Source organism: Moschus berezovskii, chromosome 9 (assembly GCF_049115385.1).
Source record: "Moschus berezovskii isolate FMDL1 chromosome 9, NW_MosBer_1.0, whole genome shotgun sequence".
Taxonomy (NCBI): domain Eukaryota; kingdom Metazoa; phylum Chordata; class Mammalia; order Artiodactyla; family Moschidae; genus Moschus; species Moschus berezovskii.
This window is the reverse complement of record NC_142468.1, coordinates 98,960,124-98,979,597: the sequence shown is the minus strand read 5'-3', so window position 1 is coordinate 98,979,597 and position 19,474 is coordinate 98,960,124. Positions and strand designations below refer to the sequence as shown.

General features: G+C 39.9%; 2 protein-coding genes across 2 annotated transcripts in view; one reads left to right on the top strand and one right to left on the bottom strand.

Moving 5' to 3' along the window:
* The window catches only part of RPGRIP1 (RPGR interacting protein 1), a 62,169-nt gene extending 54,076 nt beyond the window's left edge, over positions 1-8,093 (top strand). Inside the window, exons 21-24 of the mRNA XM_088840020.1 lie at positions 1,211-1,403; positions 3,639-3,723; positions 6,813-6,943; positions 7,959-8,093. Coding sequence (XP_088696146.1) covers positions 1,211-1,403; positions 3,639-3,723; positions 6,813-6,943; positions 7,959-8,071 — 522 coding nt within the window. The 3' untranslated portion in view covers positions 8,072-8,093. The remainder of the gene's footprint in view (positions 1-1,210; positions 1,404-3,638; positions 3,724-6,812; positions 6,944-7,958) is intronic.
* A 243-nt stretch (positions 8,094-8,336) lies between these two features.
* The window catches only part of SUPT16H (SPT16 homolog, facilitates chromatin remodeling subunit), a 37,703-nt gene continuing 26,565 nt past the window's right edge, over positions 8,337-19,474 (bottom strand). The window contains exons 20-26 of the mRNA XM_055437498.2: positions 19,316-19,428; positions 18,955-19,030; positions 18,372-18,541; positions 11,115-11,244; positions 10,510-10,639; positions 10,303-10,380; positions 8,337-9,664 (exon numbers count right to left, since the gene is read on the bottom strand). Coding sequence (XP_055293473.2) covers positions 9,519-9,664; positions 10,303-10,380; positions 10,510-10,639; positions 11,115-11,244; positions 18,372-18,541; positions 18,955-19,030; positions 19,316-19,428 — 843 coding nt within the window. The 3' untranslated portion in view covers positions 8,337-9,518. The remainder of the gene's footprint in view (positions 9,665-10,302; positions 10,381-10,509; positions 10,640-11,114; positions 11,245-18,371; positions 18,542-18,954; positions 19,031-19,315; positions 19,429-19,474) is intronic.

The window sequence follows — 19,474 nt, the reverse complement described above, 5'->3', positions numbered from 1 at the left end:
TTTTCACTCTCCTCTTTCACTTTCATCAAGAGGCTTTTGAGTTCCTCTTCACTTTCTGCCATAAGGGTAGTGTCATCTGCGTATCTGAGGTTATTGATATTTCTCCCGGCAATCTTGATTTCAGCTTGTGCTTCTTCCAGCCCAGCATTCCTCATGATGTACTCTGCATATAAGTTAAATAAGCAAGGTGACAATATACAGCCTTGACATACTCCTTTTCCTATTTGGAACCAGTCTGTTGTTCCATGTCCAGTTCTGACTGTTGCTTCCTGACTTGCATACAGGTTTCTCAAGAGGCAGGTCAGGTGGTCTGGTATTCCCATCTCTTTCAGAATGTTCCACAGTTTATTGTGATCCACACAGTCAAAGGCTTTGGCATAGTCAATGAAGCAGAAATAGATGTTTTTCTGGAACTCTCTTGCTTTCTCCATGATCCAGCAGATGTTGGCAATTTGATCTCTGGTGCCTCTGCCTTTTCTAAAACCTGCTTGAACATCTGGGAGTTCACGGTTCACATATTGCTGAAGCCTGGCTTGGAGAATTTTGAGCATGACTTTACTAGCGTGTGAGATGAGTGCAATTGTGCGGTAGTTTGAGCATTCTTTGGCATTGCCTTTCTTTGGGATTGGAATGAAGACTGACCTTTTCCAGTCCTGTGGCCACTGCTGAGTTTTCCAAATTTGCTGGCATATTGAGTGCAGCACTTTCACAGCATCCTCTTTCAAGACTTGAAATAGCTCAACTGGAATTCCATCACCTCCACTAGCTTTGTTCGTAGTGATGCTTTCTAAGGCCCACTTGACTTCACATTCCAAGATGTCTGGCTCTAGGTCAGTGATCACGTTATCGTGACTATCTTGGTCTCGAAGATCTTTTTTGTACAGTTCTTCTGTGTATTCTTGCCACCTCTTCTTAATATCTTCTGCTTCTGTTAGGTCCATACCATTTCTGTCCTTTATTGAGCCCATCTTTGCATGAAATGTTCCCTTGGAATCTCTAATATTCTTGAAGAGGTCTCTTGTTTTTCCTATTGAGTGCCAATTCAGCCAAGTGGTCTCTTGGTGCCAGCTTTAGGTGCCTGTAAATTGATTCTCAAGGAGCAGTATGTTAGGTGGAGTGTGCCCGTGATTATAGAGAGTAATGTGTTCATTAAATGGGGTATAAACACTGCCACCACTAACTTACAGGAAATTAATATTTTCCCTGTCAGGTTTCAGAGAAGATGTGCATTGAAATCGTCTCCCTGGCCTTCTACCCAGAGGCCAAAGTGATGTGTGATGAGAACGTGGAACAGGTGTATGTGGAATACAAGTTCTACGATCTGCCCTTGTCAGAGACGGAGACTCCAGTATCCCTGAGGAAACCGAGAGCAGGAGAAGAGATCCACTTCCACTTCAGCAAGGGTGAGGTGTCCCTCCCGATCAGCGGGAGGGGAAGCTGACAGTTGTTTAGCCTGAGGGATCCGAACTGTTCTGGGCTTCTGCTGGGGTGGATCTAACTGTTTTCCTTTATTTATCAAAGTGATATACGCATATGGTTTTAAAATATAAAATAGGCCTAAAAAGCTTTTTGATTAAAATAAAGCAGTCCTTTGCTCCACTCATTCTCTGCAAATCTCTCCCCTCACCCCTCTCTGACCCCTGCCTCAGTCCAACACTCCACTTTTCACTTTTTCTGCTGTTTCTTCTTCCTTCTGTTATTTAACCCCATGTTTCTGAAGAAATGTTTCTTTTGCAGTTTCCTGATTCAGTAATTTTAGACCTTATCTGCTGACTTCCTATCTTGGCACATAAAATTTATCTGTTATATCACATCCACGTTCTCTTTCTTCCATACAGTTGGATCATAATTTTATTTATGTTTTAGGTAATTGTAATTGTTTCTATTATTGTGACAATGCAAATATTCTTACAGAGCCAAGTTGTACACCATGATATAATTTCTTTCTTGTATTATTGTGGTCTCAATTTTTCATTTTCTTTTTTTGGTTATACCTGTTGTGATTCTTTCTACATTCTCTAGCAGATTATTAATTTTTCAAATAAACAACCTATCATATAATTTATCTGTTTTTTTTTTTCTGAAGATCTCTCTTTATCTTCTTGTTCTTCTCCTCTGTTATCCCACTGCTGCCCCATTTGGAGAGTTTAATTTTCTTTTATTACTGTATTTCTTATCTCCTGGGCCCTATGTCACCCTCTATCTGATTTATTATATTCTAATGGATCATGTTTTTGAGTAGCTTTTAAAGAAAGAGTACATTGGAAGTAAATATTCTGAGACAGTCTTGCATGAAATCTCTATTCATGCAAATAAATCTATTCTCAAATAAATCCATATATTTATTTGATTGATGATTAGACCAAGTATAAAAATCTATGTTGAAAACATTTTTCAAAGCTGTTGGCCCATGATCTTCTAGGTCCAGACCTGGAGTCTAGCTCTTATATGAAAACTACCTCCTACCTCCCCAGAAGACTTTAATATTTTCTCTTTATTTTTAGTGTTCTTAAATTTCAGAATCATGTACATATATTTTCTTTAATTGTTCTGGCCATTCAGTGGGCTCTTTAAATCTGGAAGCTCATGGCTTTTAGTTCTAGGAAACTTGTTTTCCTTTCTCTGATAACTTTGTCCCCCTACATTTTCTCCTTTTCTTAGTAGAATTTTGGATCTTCCAAATTGATCCTCTAATTTTATCACTTTCCTCCTATAACTCTACCTCTGCTTTTTTCTTTCTCTTTTTTTTTGACAGGGTAGGAGATACTTCCTTAATTTTATCTTCCAGTCATTGACTAGGTTTTCTTTTCTTTTTAATTTCTAATAGCTGCTTCTCATTCCTTATTCTTCAACCCCTTATCCCACCCCCGACCTTTAAAAAAAGTGTATCCTATCCCTACATCATAGTTTGGCACATGACCCAAACTCCCATCTTGCCTTCCCTTCCCCCTTGAGTCCTTCTTTCATCCTTTCATTTGCCTCTCGGTCCTTAATAGCAGCTGCAGAAAGGAAGAATACCTCCAAGATTTCACATAGCCCAGTGGGCAGAACTCCATCATGTGGCCAAACCTAGCTAAACTAGAGATTAGAAAACATAGGCTAATTTATTTGAGGCTGCAATAGTCCTGTGTAAAAATGAGGAGGAAGAGGGGAATGGATGTTGAATCAGGCACCTTGAGTTGAACTTACCTCAAAACTCAAATTTCTAGGCAGCCCTAAAAAAAAAAAAAAAAATCAGTCTCCTAGAATTCTTCCAGTTGAAGAGTGGGGGAAGCACATTTATCTTGGTTTTTGGCAGAACAGCTTAAAACATGGATTGTAAGGCTTCCTTTCTATCAGGACTCAAAGCATTTACTTAAAGGGCCACATAGTAAATATTTTAGGCTTTGTGGGCCAAACAGTCTCTGTCACAACTCTTCAACTCTATCATTATAGTTGGAAAGCCACCACACAGGAAAGAGATGGCTGTGTCCAATAAAACTTTATTTATGAAAACAAGTAGCTGACTCCTGGGCACCCATGCTTGCCAGGTGTCTGGTTGAAATCACTGTTTTGCACATACCATTTATGAAAGTCTTAGTGCCCAAATAGCAAAAGTATATGATTCTTTCCTTTTTTCCCACTTACCCTTAATACAGTGATAGATCTGGACCCAGTGGAGCAAAAAGAACGGAGGCAGTTTCTGTTCACCATGCTGATTGGACAAGATCCTGAGCAAGGACAGTAAGCATCTGCTTCATATTTCTAAAGACAGGAGACATCACACAAGAATTCAGGAGTTTGAGTCTAGTTTTGTGCTGATGTGGAGTATTTTAATAACTTCTTTTATATTAATATTCTCCTAATGAATTTCCCATCAACTTGAGTAATTTATGCTTGTGACTGACTACCTGATAAATTATATAATCTCATAGGATTAGTTCATTTCTCACCTATGCCAGCCTCTGATAAGCACTTTTTTTTTGAGCAGCAATTGACATCAACACTCAGTGCCCCCTACAGAAAGGACACACTGCCTTGACTCTCTAGAATAATTTGATTCACTTCTTGCAAACACAGTACCATTGTTAGCTTACCAAATATTATGCCTTTATAATAACAACTTTGAGTTAAAAATGATTTCTCTACAGGAATACTTTGAAGTAAAATCTGAGTCTACTGTTAAGTATTAGGAAAGCCGACTGTCCTATTCCTATAATCTGAGGAGCCCTCCTTTTGGAGGTTCCAGAGGAAATGCATTGAATTTACATAGACTGAAAATTTTCTCATTGTCTAGCAGAATTTTGAAAGGCAAATTTATATGGACATCTATTTTTTGTTTGTTTTTGTCAGAGTCTGGCAACCTTACCTCCTTCCATGTGTGTAAGAACTAGTATGGAACTGGTGTTCTAATCCATTACTTTTCTAAAAGCCCAATGAAAGTGAAAGTTGCTCAGTCATCCAACCCTTTGTGACCCTATGGACTATACAGTCCATGGAATCCTCCAGGCTAGAACACTGGAGTGGGTAGTCTTTCTCTTCTCCAGGGGATCTTCCAAACCCAGGGATCAAACCCAGTTCTCCTGCATTGCAGGCTGATTCTTTACCAGCTGAGCCACAAGGGAAGTCCAAGAACACTGGAGTGGGTAGCCTATCCTTCTCCAGGGGTTCTTCCTGACCCAGGAATCAAACTGGGGTCTCCTGCATTGCAGGCAGATGCTTTACCAACTGAGCTATCAGGGAAGCCCATAGTGGATAGAATGTTGGTTGCCTTCGTAATCATACACACTTTGTTTTGAATCTTGACTCTTCCAGTTACTAGCTCTATTATGTTGAGATAATACTTAACTTGAAGGCTCCAGAGAGGATGCTGCAGAAATAATGTAGTTTCTCTAAGGCACTCGGTATTGCATGCAGCAAGTGGTGATGCGAGTTATCATCTGTTTCCTGGGAAAGCTGAGGTGGAGGAGTCAGCATTATCCCTTTGCATTGTTGAAGTTCTCAGTACTGATACAGAAACATAATTACAAATATATATTGCTTAGTAACCATAAATGCATCACTTTTGGAATTTCTTTTCAGCTTCTCATATTTAACTGTGATTTAAAATGCTTCAATTTTTGGTCCTATTCTTGTCCCTATAGAATATTTGCTTTTAAAAAATGAATAGGAATATAAAATATCCAGAAGAGGCAAATCCAGAGAGACCGAAAGATTAGTGGTCACCAGAACTGAGGGAGAGAATGGGGAGTGACTGGTTAAGGGTGTAGGTTTCGTGGTGGTGAACGTGATCTGGAATTAGATAGTGGTGATGTTTGTACATTATACTAAAAAACCCCACTGAATTGTACACTTTATAATGGTTAAAATAGTGATTTGTGTCATGTAAATTTTACCTAAAATTTTTAATAGGTCTCAGTTTCTGGAATTCAGTATCATTCTTTGCTAGACTAATACCGCCAGCCTCCTGTATCTGCAGGTTCCACATCCACGGGGTCAACTAACAATGGATGAAAAATATTTGAAAATATAATTCTAGATTCTAGGATGTTCCAAAAGGCAAAATTTAACTTCGCCATGTACTGGCAACTATTTACAACTATTTATAATAGCATTTACACTGTATTAGCCATTATAAGTAATCTTGCTGCTGCTGCTAAGTCACTTCAGTCGTGTCCGACTCTGTGTGACCCCATAGACGGAAGCCCACCAGGCTCCCCCGTCCCTGGGATTCTCCAGGCAAGAACACTGGAGTGGGTTGCCATTTCCTTCTCCAATGTGTGAAAGTGAAAAGGGAAAGTGAAGTCGCTCAGTTGTGTCCGACCCTTAGCGACCCCACGGACTGCAGCCTACCAGGCTCCTCCATCCATGGGATTTTCTAGGCAAGAGTATTGGAGTGACTTGCCATTGCCTTCTCCGATAAGTAATCTTGAGATGATTTAAATTATTTTCTATATGCAAATCCAACGGCATTTTATATAAAGGACTTGAGCATCTGTGGATTTTAGTATCTGAAGTGGGTTCTATAATTGTTAATTGCTCACTGCTTGGAAGGAACTGTGATATGTATGATCTTTACCGTATCATCTCCCAAGATTCACAACTCTTACTTTCTTATATTCATTTTGTAATTCTGTATTGTTTCCTTTACTCTGCTGAGGCTTGGTATAAAACTGTTATTTACAAATATAAAAATCTCTTCTAATTTCCATAATCTTTCTTGTGTGACACCTCCAACTGCCCATTTCTAATCTTTCAGCAAAGCTGTAAGCCATTTCACAAGGAAATGTATCTCTCAATAGTTTTGAGCCAATTTAACCAACTATCCAACCAGTCCATTCTAAGGGAGATCGATCCTGGGTGTTCATTGGAAGGACTGATGCTGAAGCTGAAACTCCAATACTTTGGCCACCTCATGTGACGAGTTGACTCACTGGAAAAGTCTCTGATGCTGGGAAAGGTTGGGGGTGGGAGGAGAAGGGGACGACAGAGAATGAGATGGCTGGATGGCATCACCGACTCTGTGGACATGAGTTTGAGTGAACTCCGGGAGTTGGTGATGGACAAGGAGGCCTGGCGTGCTGTGATTCATGGGGTCGCGGAGTCGGGACATGACTGAGCGACTGAACTGAACTGAACATGTCTTAGTTCCCTCCAAGCCTGTTACTTTTTAAGTCATACCAATTTCTCAGTCTTTTGCCATTGCATTCTTATAAGATGGAGGAAGAGTGATTCAGGAAATACAATGTATAATTTATGATTACTTTTATTCCTTTTTTTTTAAGCCTAAGTGTATCAGTAGTACTGAGTTAAATGGATATTTTCTCCTTTAGTTTAAAATTTACAGTAGTAAGTGATCCTATTGAGGAGGAAAAGAAAGAATGTCAAGAAGTAGGCTACGCATATCTGGAACTGTGGCCGATCCTGGAATCAGGAAGAGACATCCTAGAGCAAGATCTAGACAGTAAGTCATACATTTTGGTGGTCCTCAGTTCTACTTATGTCTAAGGGAATAATCCTAATAATGAATATTTTGGACCTTTAATACATAATTACTACATAGTTGATGAGACAATTTGGATTGAAACCCCTACTGCTGTTTTTCTAAATGATTCATCAGTTGTATATCTTATCCCATATACCTCCTGGCAACTAGCATCTATTATGAATCTCCAGTACTTGAGACAGGGAGGTTTTGAAGAGTTTTAATTTCAAGCAAATTTAAATATCAGCCTTTCTGACCTCCCTTAACCAATTTGTTCTGAAACTGTCTACCGTGCATTTCCCCTAACCCATCCAAAACGACCCTCTTTGATTCTAATGTCTTCAGTCCCAGTATTAAGTGAAATGAATCTGTCCCTACCTCCACTGTTGAAACTTCAGAATCCTTCTCTCCTGAATTACTGCAATAACCTCATTAACTACCTTCCCTGACTTACTCACGCCCGCTTAGAATATATTCCCCAGTGGAGTCACTTTTTTGGAACCCAAATAAAAAACTGTCATTTCTAGTACTTTCAGTTAAAACCACATTTTTTACAAGACAAATGGCCTGTTACGATCTAGATCCTGCTTATCAATATAGCTTCATTTCTGCCATCTCTTTTAGTTTTTCAAACTTGTTTTCAAATCTTGGTACATGCTGTACATGCTTAGAGTATCTTTTACTTTTTGAAGACAAAGGAATTGTCTCCAGAAGGCCTTTTCTGATTCTTCCATTCTGGATGAGGTGCCACGTCTGTGTTCCCAAAGCATCCTGAGTTTTCATCCCAGCGCCAGCTATACTATATTGTAATGATTGTTTTCCATCGTCTTCCATCAGATTGAGTCCCACTAAAATAGGAGGTAGTAACCTTGTGTAGTATCCCCAGCACCTAATGTGGAAAATATTTTAGTATTTAATATAAAATATTAAGTATTTAAGTATTTTTCAGTTGAATGATACAGATGTCTGGTGTTTCTTTTTCCTTTCCCAACAGTCGTTAGCCCTGAAGATCAGGCTACCCCCATAGGAAAGCTCAAGGTGTCCCTTCAAGCTGCTGCCGCCCTCCATGCTATTTACAAGGAGATGACTGAAGATTTGTGTTCATGATGGAACAAGTACTAGTCCATTCTAAACCCCTAGGGAACCATAGTAAAAAGTCTCTTATAAAGTAACTTGCTCTACCATGAATTTGGTTTACTGTAATGTCTCAACCTAATCGTGAAAGTTTAGCATGATAAAAGTTTCTTTTTGTGATACTAGCTGGATAAAGAGAATTATTCTCTGTCTTAGCACTTTTCTAGGAGAGAAGCGGGCTTGTTTTTAGGAACTGAACTGCAAAAGAACTGTCACAGAAGGTGAATTTATAAAAACAGAACAACAACAAAAAAAACCACAGTTTATTTATCTTTTAGTTTTTCCAAAATTGAAAATATCAAGTCCTACTGCTAAGGAGAAAATAAACAAACAAATGAACAAAAATCCGAGACCCCTCCCCCCTCTTCTCTTAAAGTCACAGAACACAGAAGGAACTGCAGTGGGACAGGTGGGTGCAGAGAACCAGGAGGGAGAGGATGGCAAGATAAACTCCCCCAATACTTAAAAAGCTTTTCAACAGAAACTGTGATAAATACAGGACAATGCAAGACAAGTAAAAACAAGGAGCAGCAGTGTGAGAGGCTGTGTTGTAGCTGCGGCCTCCCTTCCTCTTCTCTTCTCTCATCAGGGTATTCTAGACCCAGGGCATGACTTGCCCCTTCCAGATCTAAATGTGGACTCCTTTGAGCCTCCTCCTAGATTTCACTAGAAGCAGTACATGAGGCACAGCCATTCTTTCCTCATACATCAGAAAAGAAAACATTGGTAATTTTGCTTCCACCACTGTACCATGTGTGAATTTGTAAGGAAGATGAAACTGAGCCAGGGAGTATCACTGCTTCTGTCTTCCAAGGCAGTAGAAATACCTCAGAATCTGCCTGAGGCAAGAAAGCAGGAAAACTCAGACGGAGATACCAGCCTGATCAGCCTATCTCAAGTTGTATTGCTTACACCATTAGCAAATTCCAAGAACCTTTTCTTGAGTACTGCAAAGATGTCTCTTAAAGAGATGTGAGGAAGGTCATGGCAGGAGGGTAGGATGGAGGATCGAATCTGCTGGTCAAGAGCCATGGTACAGGCAGGCAAAGGTCACCCTGTACCAATGTCTTGGAAATATAGCTTTAAGACATCAAAGAATAAGATGTCAGAAGCCAACAATGTCCTGGCAGAAGGTGACAGGAAGAGAGAGGAATGAAACGGTATTTATTAACAGCGGAAGCCTCTGCCCTTCTTCAAGAACACCTCCTCCCTTGCCATCTGGATGGGGCCATTGGCACGTGTCCTGGTGGGCCTGGAATTCCCCGAGTAGCTTGGTCCACACAAATGGCCCCCTAAACCCATACACAAATGGCAAAACTTCAAAAGAAAAAAAAAAAGGAAAAAATACAGTTTCTATGTCATGTAAAATTTTCAGGGATTGGCTGTAGGAAGAATGGAGCTGAGGGCCAAAGTTCTGAAGTTACTTCCTCTTTTTCTTGGGAGGCGCAGAGCTGTGTCTGGAACCTCGGTTAGAGCCTCGGCCTGAACTGTGCACAGATGCCTTCCTCTTCCGGCTCATACTTCGACTCTGTTCTTCTTCTTCCTCATAGCGGCTTTCACGGTCGGCTAAACGGAAGAACGAGGCACTAGTTAGCTGGATGTTAGCTTTAGGTTTCTAATGCTACTGTACACAGCATGAAATAATGCAGAGAACGTACTCTGGAGTCAGACTTTTAATCTTTTCTCAGTTGCTTATTAGTTGTATGATCTTGGGCAAGTACTTAATCTTTCTGAGCCTTGATTTACTTATAAAATGGAAAACTGTTTTATGCTTAATCTATGCAAAGGACCTATCACCATGCTTGGGCTATATAGTACAGTAGTATTTAACTTACATTTGGTATTTGGTTTCAGAGTAGTTAAAACTAGTACTACAAAAACATTCTTAACCTGGAAGAGGGCCATAAAGCTAGACTACTATCTGACTTAGGTTTGGAAACCAAACAGCCTAATTTTGGAGTCTGACAAGACTATCCTGGCTAAGGACCCACTGGGGAGGCTGAGCAGATGAAAAAAGCCTCCAAGTCAGCAGAGTTGTGCCCCTTGGAGAGTATGGATGCACTCCAGACCTCATTTGCTCTTCTGGTCAATGAAGCTGTGGCTGTGACTCCACATCAGTTTTACACTGTTCTTATGTCACTTTTATCAGGCAAATAATATCTCAAAATACTGAAATTTATGCCTCAAAAAACAAAAAAATTTACCTTTTCGGGCTTCTTCCTCCAGTTCGTCCCAATCCTTTCCACTCTCTTCTTCACTGCCCAATGATTCCTTGGAATAATCTGGAATAATATTAAGCATGACTTACTAGACCGGAAATGGAACTGAATGATAAAATTATTCCCTTCAAAAGCCTGTTGAAATTGCCTAAGGTTGGGAAGTCATGAACACTTGTCCGTGTGAAGACTCACCTGATTCTTCAGCTTCTGATGAATAATCTTCATCACTGTCCTCCTCCTCTTCTTCATAGTCTTCCTCTGAAGGATTAAAAGTCTCATCTTCGATTTCAGACTCGGAATCCCCTTCCTCAGCATCACTCCCCTGGTGAGTTGGAGCATAATACTAAATACTGGGTGTTTTTTTTTTAATTTACTTCATTAATAACTTAAATCAATCCACTGAGTGCACCAGCATTATTTCTATTTTATATGAAAAATGAAATAAAAAAGACCTAAACCCCTGAGTAACCAAGAGATAAAGACTTAATTAAAATTACTAGTAAGGTATAATAATTAGACAACTTTTGCAAGACAATTTGAAGTATCTTCTCTGAAAACTAAGAAATTCATTCAAACAGTAGTTTTTGTAATTTCAAAGAAACCTTGTGAGTGGCTGCCAATGCCCAATTAATCTATCATTTACCTGTAAAACTAACTTGATGCAACAATACCAAGTTATGCTCAGAACTTATCCCATTTGATTGGTCCCTTATGTACTATTCATATAGCATTCTCCTAACTGCCCAAATGATAATGGGCAACACTATGCACAGAAAAGAAACCCCACACTCACGCACCTCACCCTCAGGTTCCAGGAAAGACCAGCCACCTTGTTCAAAGAAGCCCTCAGGGTCATCAACAATGGTCTTCATAATTTTAGTCCAGTTGAGGGACTGTACTCCTTCTGTGTATTTTAGGTCACAGGAACTAAAGAAAAATAACATGAAGTAAAAAAATCAATCCTCCATACTTGGCTTTTGGGTTTATTTTTTTTTTTGGTTTTGGCCATGACAAAAGAGCAGAGTCTTAGCCACGGGACCGCCAGGGAAATCCTACCTCTATACGTTGTGAGAACACCCAGTGTCATGCTGGTCATTAGCATTGTGGAAGAGCAGATACCCTTTTCATATGTGAGAGCAGGTACTCTGCACTATCCCACCAGAACATACCCCAAAACAGTTGATATCTGGTCTCCCAGAGCACTAGCCCTCACGACAGAACCCCATTTAAAAAAAAAAAAACAAAAACTACTTAACGTGCCTTGTGTTAAGAAATGTTCAAATGACATTTGTCCACTTCTGTTGAGGTGAACCATCAATACGGGTGGGGAAAAAAAAGAAAAGCAGAACACAGTAATGGTAAGGGCCATAAAAAGAAACCATTAGCATAAAACCTGAGTGTGTGCTTAGTCACTCAGTTGTGTTCGCCTCTTTGCAACCCCATGAACTATAGCCCCCTCCAGGCTCCTCCGTCTATGAGGATTCTCTAGGCAGGAATACTGGAGTGGGTTGCCATGCTCTCCTCCAAGGGATTTTCCCCAGGGATCAAACCCAGGTCTCCCATGGAGCAGGCAAATTCTTTACCATCTGTGCCACCAGGGAAGCCATAAAACCTGAGATTACAGCATAAATCCATTATGGGCACAATCATATACACTGAAGCTTTTGCTTCTAGCTATGATGGAAGTGACAAGGATTAGATTTACCTTTTCACCCAAACAAGCAGAAAACCGAACAAAGTATGGAACAACAGTTTTCAAACACTGGATAATAAGCAGCACTAGACTAAAATCCCTATGGAACTTCACAATGGAATGAACAGCAACGGGAATGGCTAAATATGTAAGACTTTCTCCTCATTTTGTAAATTAAGGAATAGCTGTTTTGAAGCTAAAATAATGACAACTGTGGAATTCACAACATATTAAAAGCAAAATGTATGGTAATAATAGCAGAAAGGATAGAAGAAGAGAAATGGAAGCATAAGAACCTTCCAACAGACATGGTATATTATCTGAACGCAGACTCTGACAAGTTAGAGGTGTAGCTAATCAGCCAACTAGGAAGAGGATCGTAAAGAATAATAAAATTAAAAGCAGGCATAAAAAGAAGAAAAGCTTATCTCTGACAAAGGAGGCAGAAATATACAATGGAGAAAGGACAATCTTTAACAAGTGGTGCTGGGAAAACTGGTCAACCACCTGTAAAAGAACGAAACTAGAACACTTTCTAACACCATACACAAAAATAAACTCAAAATGGATTAAAGATCTAACTATAAGACCAGAAACTATAAAACTCCTAGAGAAAAACATAGGCAGAACACTCTGAAATAAATCACAGTAAGATCCTCTATGAACCTCCTCCCAGAGTAATGGAAATAAAAGCAAAACTAAACAAATGGGACCTAACTAAACATAAAAGCTTTTGCATACGAAGGAAACTATAAGCAAGGTGAAAAGACAGCCTTCAGAATGGGAGAAAATAATAGCAAATGAAACAACCGACAAAGAATTAATCTCCAAAATATACAAGCAGCTCATGAAGCTCAATTCCAGAAAAATAAGCGACCCAATCAAAAAATGGACCAAAGAACTAAACAGACATTTCTCCAAAGACATACAGATGGCTAACAAACACATGAAAAGATGCTCAACGTCATTCATTATCAGGGAAATGCAAATCAAAAGCCCAATGAGGTACCATCTCACGCTGGTCAGAATAGCTGCTATCAAAAAGTCTACAAACAAAGGCTGGAGAGGGTGTGGAGGAAAGGGAACCCTCTTACACTGTTGGTGGGAATGCAAATTAGTACAGCCACTATGGAGAACAGTGTGGAGATTCCTTACAAAACTGGAAATAGAACTGCCCATATGACCCAGCAATCCCACTGCTGGGCATACACACCAAGGAAACCAGAACTGAAAGAGACACGTGTACCCCAATGTTCATTGCAGCACTGTTTATAACACCCAGGACATGGAAGCAACCTAGATGTTCATTGGCAGATGAATGGATAAGAAAATTGTGGTACATATACACAATGGAGTATTACTCAGCTATTAAAAAAGAACGCATCCAAGTCAGTTCTAATGAGGTGAATGAAACTGGAGCCTGTTATACAGAGTGAAGTAAGCCAGAAAGAAAAACACCAATACAGTATGTTAACACATATATATGGAATTTAGAAAGATAGTACTGACGACCCTATATGCAAGACAGCAAAGAGACAGATTAAAAGGCAGACATTCTCAGAATGGATTAAAAAAAAGCCAAGGCATGAAAGCAACCTCAATGTCCACCGACAGAGGAGTAGATAAAAGAAAATGTCTTACATATATACAATGGACTATCACTCAGCCATTAAAAAGAATGAAATAATGCTATCTGCAGCAACATGGATGCAACCAGAGACTGTCATACTGAGTGAAGCAAGTCAGAGAAAGCAATATCATATGACATCCCTTTATATGTGGAATCTAAAAAGACATGATACAGATGAACTTACAAAACAGACTCACAGATTTAAGAGAACAAATTTATGGCTGCCAGGGGGAAGGGATAGTTAGGGAGTTTGGGATGGACATGTACACACTGCTGTATTTAAAATGGATAACCAACAAGGACCTACTATGTAGCACATGGAACTCTGCCCAGCATTATAGGGCAGCCTGGATGGGAGGGGAGTTTGGGGGGCATGGATACATGCATAGATGGCTGAATCCCTTTGCTGTGCACCTGAAACTACCACAACACTGTAAAATGGCTACACCCCAATACAAAACAAAAATCAATAACGCTAGAGGTCTACAGTGGTATCATACTATGCAGAGTTCAAAACAAGGACCATTACCAGAAAAAGAAAGGACATTTCATAATGATGGAGAATAAAATTCAATAAAAATGGATAAACCTTTAGACAGACTGACCAACAAAAAGAGGAAACTATTAATATTAGGAATGAAAGGGGTAAAAGTATTGCACAAATACTAGAGTTGACAGCTTCGACTAAACCAGTTCATCGAAAGAAACAACTTTATGTAGAATAGTCAAAATAATAATAGCCAACTTTGAAAAGGAACAAAACGGGAGGACTTAACACTACTTGATTTCAAGATTCATTATAAAGCTACAATATTCACTACAGGATCAGTGTAAGAACACATACAGACCAACAGAACAGAAAACACTATCCAGAAATAAAGCTTCTCCTACACATTCTTTAAACAAACATGCCAAGTAATTCAATGGGTAAGGGATAATCTTTTCAACAAATGATAACTAGAATAACTGGCTACATATACACAAAGTACAAACCTTCATCCTTACACCACAGTAAAAAAAAAAATTAATTCAAAATGGATCACAGATACAAATATAAGACCTAAACCTATGGAACTCTAGAAAAGTTTTATGACTTTGGGTTAGACAAAATTTATTACATAAAGCTATAAAGAGCAGAAATTACAAAAGAAAAGTTGATTAAACATCTTACATGGAAAATTTACTTTTGATCTTCAAATGATATTTTAAGAAAACGAAAAGACATAGAAACTACTGGAAGAAAATATATGCAAAATGTATTTGATGAGGGACTTTATTTAGCCTAAAAAAGTCTTAAAATTCAGTAGTAAAGCAATATGATTCTTAACATGGGCAAAAAACATGAATATACTTCATCAAAGTATAGAATGACACACAGCATATGAAAAAATGCTCAAAATCATCGGTAATCTTGGAAATGCAAACTGAAACCACAATGAGAAAGCCACCCACCACAATGGCCAATAATGAAAAGACTGATAACACCAGTGTTGGTGAGGACGTGGAGCAACTACAATTCTCACATACTGCAGGTTTTCCAGCCACTCTGGCAAAGGATTTGGTAGTTTCTTACAAAGCTAAACATATACTTAACCATAAACCATATGACACAGCAATCCCACTCTTAGGTCATTTATCCAAGAGAAATGAAGACGTATGTCCATACAAAGACCTGTACATAGTGTGTACAGCAGCTATTCCTAAGAGCCCCCAAAGGGAAACAATCCTAATGTCTATTAACTGGTAGATGGATAAATAAAGCAGGGATTCTCCACTCAATGGGGTACTCCTCTAATAAAAAGGAGTATGCTAATGATATGCACAACATGAGTAAATTTCAAAAGCATTATGCCAAGTTTAAGATAGAAAAGATACAAAACACTACTTCAGATGAAGCAAACTGTACAGTGACAGAAACCAGTGACAAGGTTGAAGGCAGAGGACCGACTCTAAACGGGTAGGAGGACTTTGGGGAGTAAAGGAAACGTTCCATATCCCCATTATGATGGTAGATACAAGACTACATACATTTGTTGCTGCTACTGCTGCTGCTAAGTCACTTCAGTCGTGTCCAACTCTGTGTGACCCCATAGACGGAAGCCCACCAGGCTCCCCCGTCCCTGGGATTCTCCAGGCAAGAACTCTGGAGTGGGTTGCCATTTCCTTCTCCAATGTGTGAAAGTGAAGAGTGAAAGTGACGTTGCTCAGTCATGGCCGACTCTTCGCGACCCCATGGACTGCAGCCTACCAGGCTCCTCCGTCCATGGGATTTTCTAGGCAAGAGTACTGGAGAGGCTTGCCATTGCCTTCTCCGCATACATTTGTTACAATTCATCAAGTCATATACTTAAATTGATGAATTTTATTACATGGAAATTGTACCTCAATAGAGGATTTAAAAAAATCATACAGGGGCTTCCCTGGTGGCTCAGTGGTAAAGAATCTGCCTGCCAATGCAGGAGACAAGGGTTCAATCCCTCATCCGGAAGATCCCACATACTGTGGAGCAAGTAAGCCCATGCACTACAACTGCTGGGCCTGTACTCTACAGCATGGGAGCCACAACTACTGAGCTCACGTGCCGCAACTACTGAAGCCCAGGCGGGCTCCAGAATAAGAAAAGTCACCACAGTGAGACGGCTGCACACCTCAACCAGCGTAGTCTGCACTCTCTGAAACTAGAGAAACACCTGTGCAGTAACAAAGACCTAGCACAGTCAGAAACAGCCACACAAATCTATAAATATTTTTGGTACCATATTACTTACCTGCAAATGTTTTCAAGGAAAACCCTCATGGAAACTATAAAGTTGGATCTTTCTCACAGGCTATTTCTAAGCTCTCTCAACCATTTCTTAAAAGAAGTTTTATATCTGCAGTACCTCCCCCTACAGATAATTGGAAGGAGGAAGGAGGGCAGAGCAAACCGTACTCATGGACACACACGCCTCACACTTTTCCTATGAAGTGACATCTTCCTTTTTTGTTGGGGTTCTGGCATATCTATGAGGAATTCTTTTAGCTGAAGTGTAAGTATGTGAAAGGTAAAAGCTAAAATAAATATATATTCTCTCTCCTATTTTAGTAAAAATAGAGAACTAGTAAGAAATTTTATACATCCATCAAGTAGTCAAAAAAGATCTCAGATGCTGATTTTCAGTGGCGCTAGTGGTAATGAACCCACCTGCCAATGCAGGAGACCTAAGAGACACAGGTTCGATTCCTGGGTTGGAATGATCCCCTGGAGGAGGGCATGGCAACCCACTTCAGCATTCTTGCCTGGACCGTCCCATGAACAGAGGGGCCTGGTGGGCTATAGTCCATAGGATTGCAGAGTCACACATGACTGAAGCGACTTAGCATGAACGCACAGCCAGTGAAGATAATGCAGGGGCTAAAGCCACCCTTTGGCAGCCAATGACTTAAAAAGAGAGTGGTTGTTCAATTAATGCTAGTTCATTTGAAACTTAGTTGATCAACAACAGAGTTAAGCATATGCAAGGTCACATGCAGCCTCTTCTGTATCAAATGAACTTTCTGAGTACTCTCCATTTAAAGAAGGCAGTCTTAGGCAGAGACTTAGACTCTTAGTCCAGAGCAGAGCTAGGAGGAGAGCCCAGAGATCTTGCCCTTAATTCAGTGATTCTAATGCAGTGCAGAAAGTGAAGAACTAAAGAGCCTCTTGATGAAAGTTAGAGAGGAGAGTGAAAAAGTTGGCTTAAAACTCAACATTCAGAAAGCTAAGATCATGGCCTCTGGTCCCATCATTTCATGGCAAATAGATGGGAAACAATGGAAACAGTGACAGACTTTGTTTTCTTAGGTGCCAAAATCACTGCAGATGGTGACTGCAGCCATGAAATTAAAAGATGCTTACTTCCTGGAAGAAAAGCTATGACCAACCTAGACAGCATATTTAAAAGCAGAGACATTACTTTGTCAACAAAGGTCTGTATAGTCAAAGCTATGGTTTTTCTAGTAGTCATGTATGGATGTGAGAGTTGGACTATAAAGAAAGCTGAGTGCTGAAGACTTGATGCTTTAGAACTGTGGTGCTGGAGAAGACTCCTGAGAGTTCCTTGGACTACAAGCAGATCAAACCAGTCAATCCTAAAGGAAATCAACCCTGAATATTCATTGGAAGGATTAATGCAGAAGCTGAAACTCCAATACTCTGGCCACCTGATGCGAAGAACTGACTCACTGGAAAAGACTCTGATGCTGGGAAAGATTGAAGGCAGAAGGGGATGACAGAGGATGAGATGGCTGGATGGCATCACCGACTTGATGGACATGAGTTTGAGCAAGCTCTGGGAGTTGGTGATGGACAGGGAAGCCTGGCGTGCTACAGTCTGTGGGGACGCAGAGAGTCGGACACAACTGAGTGAGTGAACTGAACTGACTGAACCCACTGCCTTTGCTCCCCGCCCCGCCTCTGCTCCAAAGCTTGGTATGTGTGGTTTGTTTTTTTTTGATATGTGTTGAATACATGGGTTGCAAGGAGTCGGACATGACTGAAGTGACTTCATTTGCATGCATGCATGAACTACTGTTGGGTATTCAGGAAAAAGTGGCTCTATGTCTAACAGATCGCAAATTTTCAATTCCTGGTTGGTAACAACCCAAAGGCAGTTTCATTAAGTATACCAACAGATTTTACATATAACATTATCACACTCATTCTAGAAAACTGTGTTCATGGGACAGGAGATTGCTGGCAGGTGTACTTACTTTAACCATTCCTTGATGGGGTCAAGAGAGGCAACAGGAATCGCATTGATCATTGTCACTTTCTTGCTGTAGTCCTTGTAGACGATCACCATGTCAAAGTTCTTCAGGTGAAACTGGACTCGCTCAAAGTGAATCAGCTCCACTTCATCCAATGTTACCACAAAAGGTGGCTGTCAGGGAAGAAAGGAACTATTTTCATAAAAATATTTCCCACAAAACACTAGCATTTTCAAATGCTTTCAGGATCTATAAACTACCACACAAAGGATAACTAAACTTTTTTGTTTTTTGTGGCAAAGGCTAAAAGCGATAAAGCATACCAAGCAGCCCGGGGTTAAAGGATCTGCAAGATTGAAATCCTCCCTCAGGGAGAATTCATTTAAGGAAAACTATGCAAAGAAACTATCTCTAAAAGCTAAAGAGACTTTTAGAGAATCATTTGTTCAATTTTTATATCTAAGGTACGTAAATATAAAAAATTAAAATACTAAGATATAATAAGAACCTAGTTTTCAAAACATCTACCCTGTTGCTTTCTTTTCTCTAACAATTTTCTTCCTAGAAAGAGGTCAGAAGTACTCACCCATTCTGTAGCATTTACCAGCGCACTACTAGTAGGCTGAAGGAGGCAGGTACTCCTATAGGGAGCGCCATTAAATCTGAAAGACAGTAAGAGACTCGCATAAGATGGGGTTCACCACAAGAGAAACTGCTGCCGTCCCAACAGGCTTCTTTCCTTTCCCATTCCAAACAAAACTCCAGCACACTCGCTGGAGACTCATATCCAAAGGGAGCCTCTCAGTCTTAGCTATTCACCCAGCCCTTGAGCATTTCCAAGAGATAATGGATGTCCATAGGGAAAAGAACATGATATGTTATGCTAAGCTATTATTAAAGGAAGAATAACTAATTTTTCTGAAGGCAAAAAGAAGATGACACATTACCCCAAGTCCCTAAAAGGCACTTCAAATTCCAGTTCCTCCTTGGTTAGAGCCTCTACTTTTTCAATGAAATTTTTAAAGGCTGTTTTCAGTTTGTGCCTCATTTCTCTTTCCATCTGTAGAAGAAATACGAATTAACTATAGTTATCACTTTACTTATTA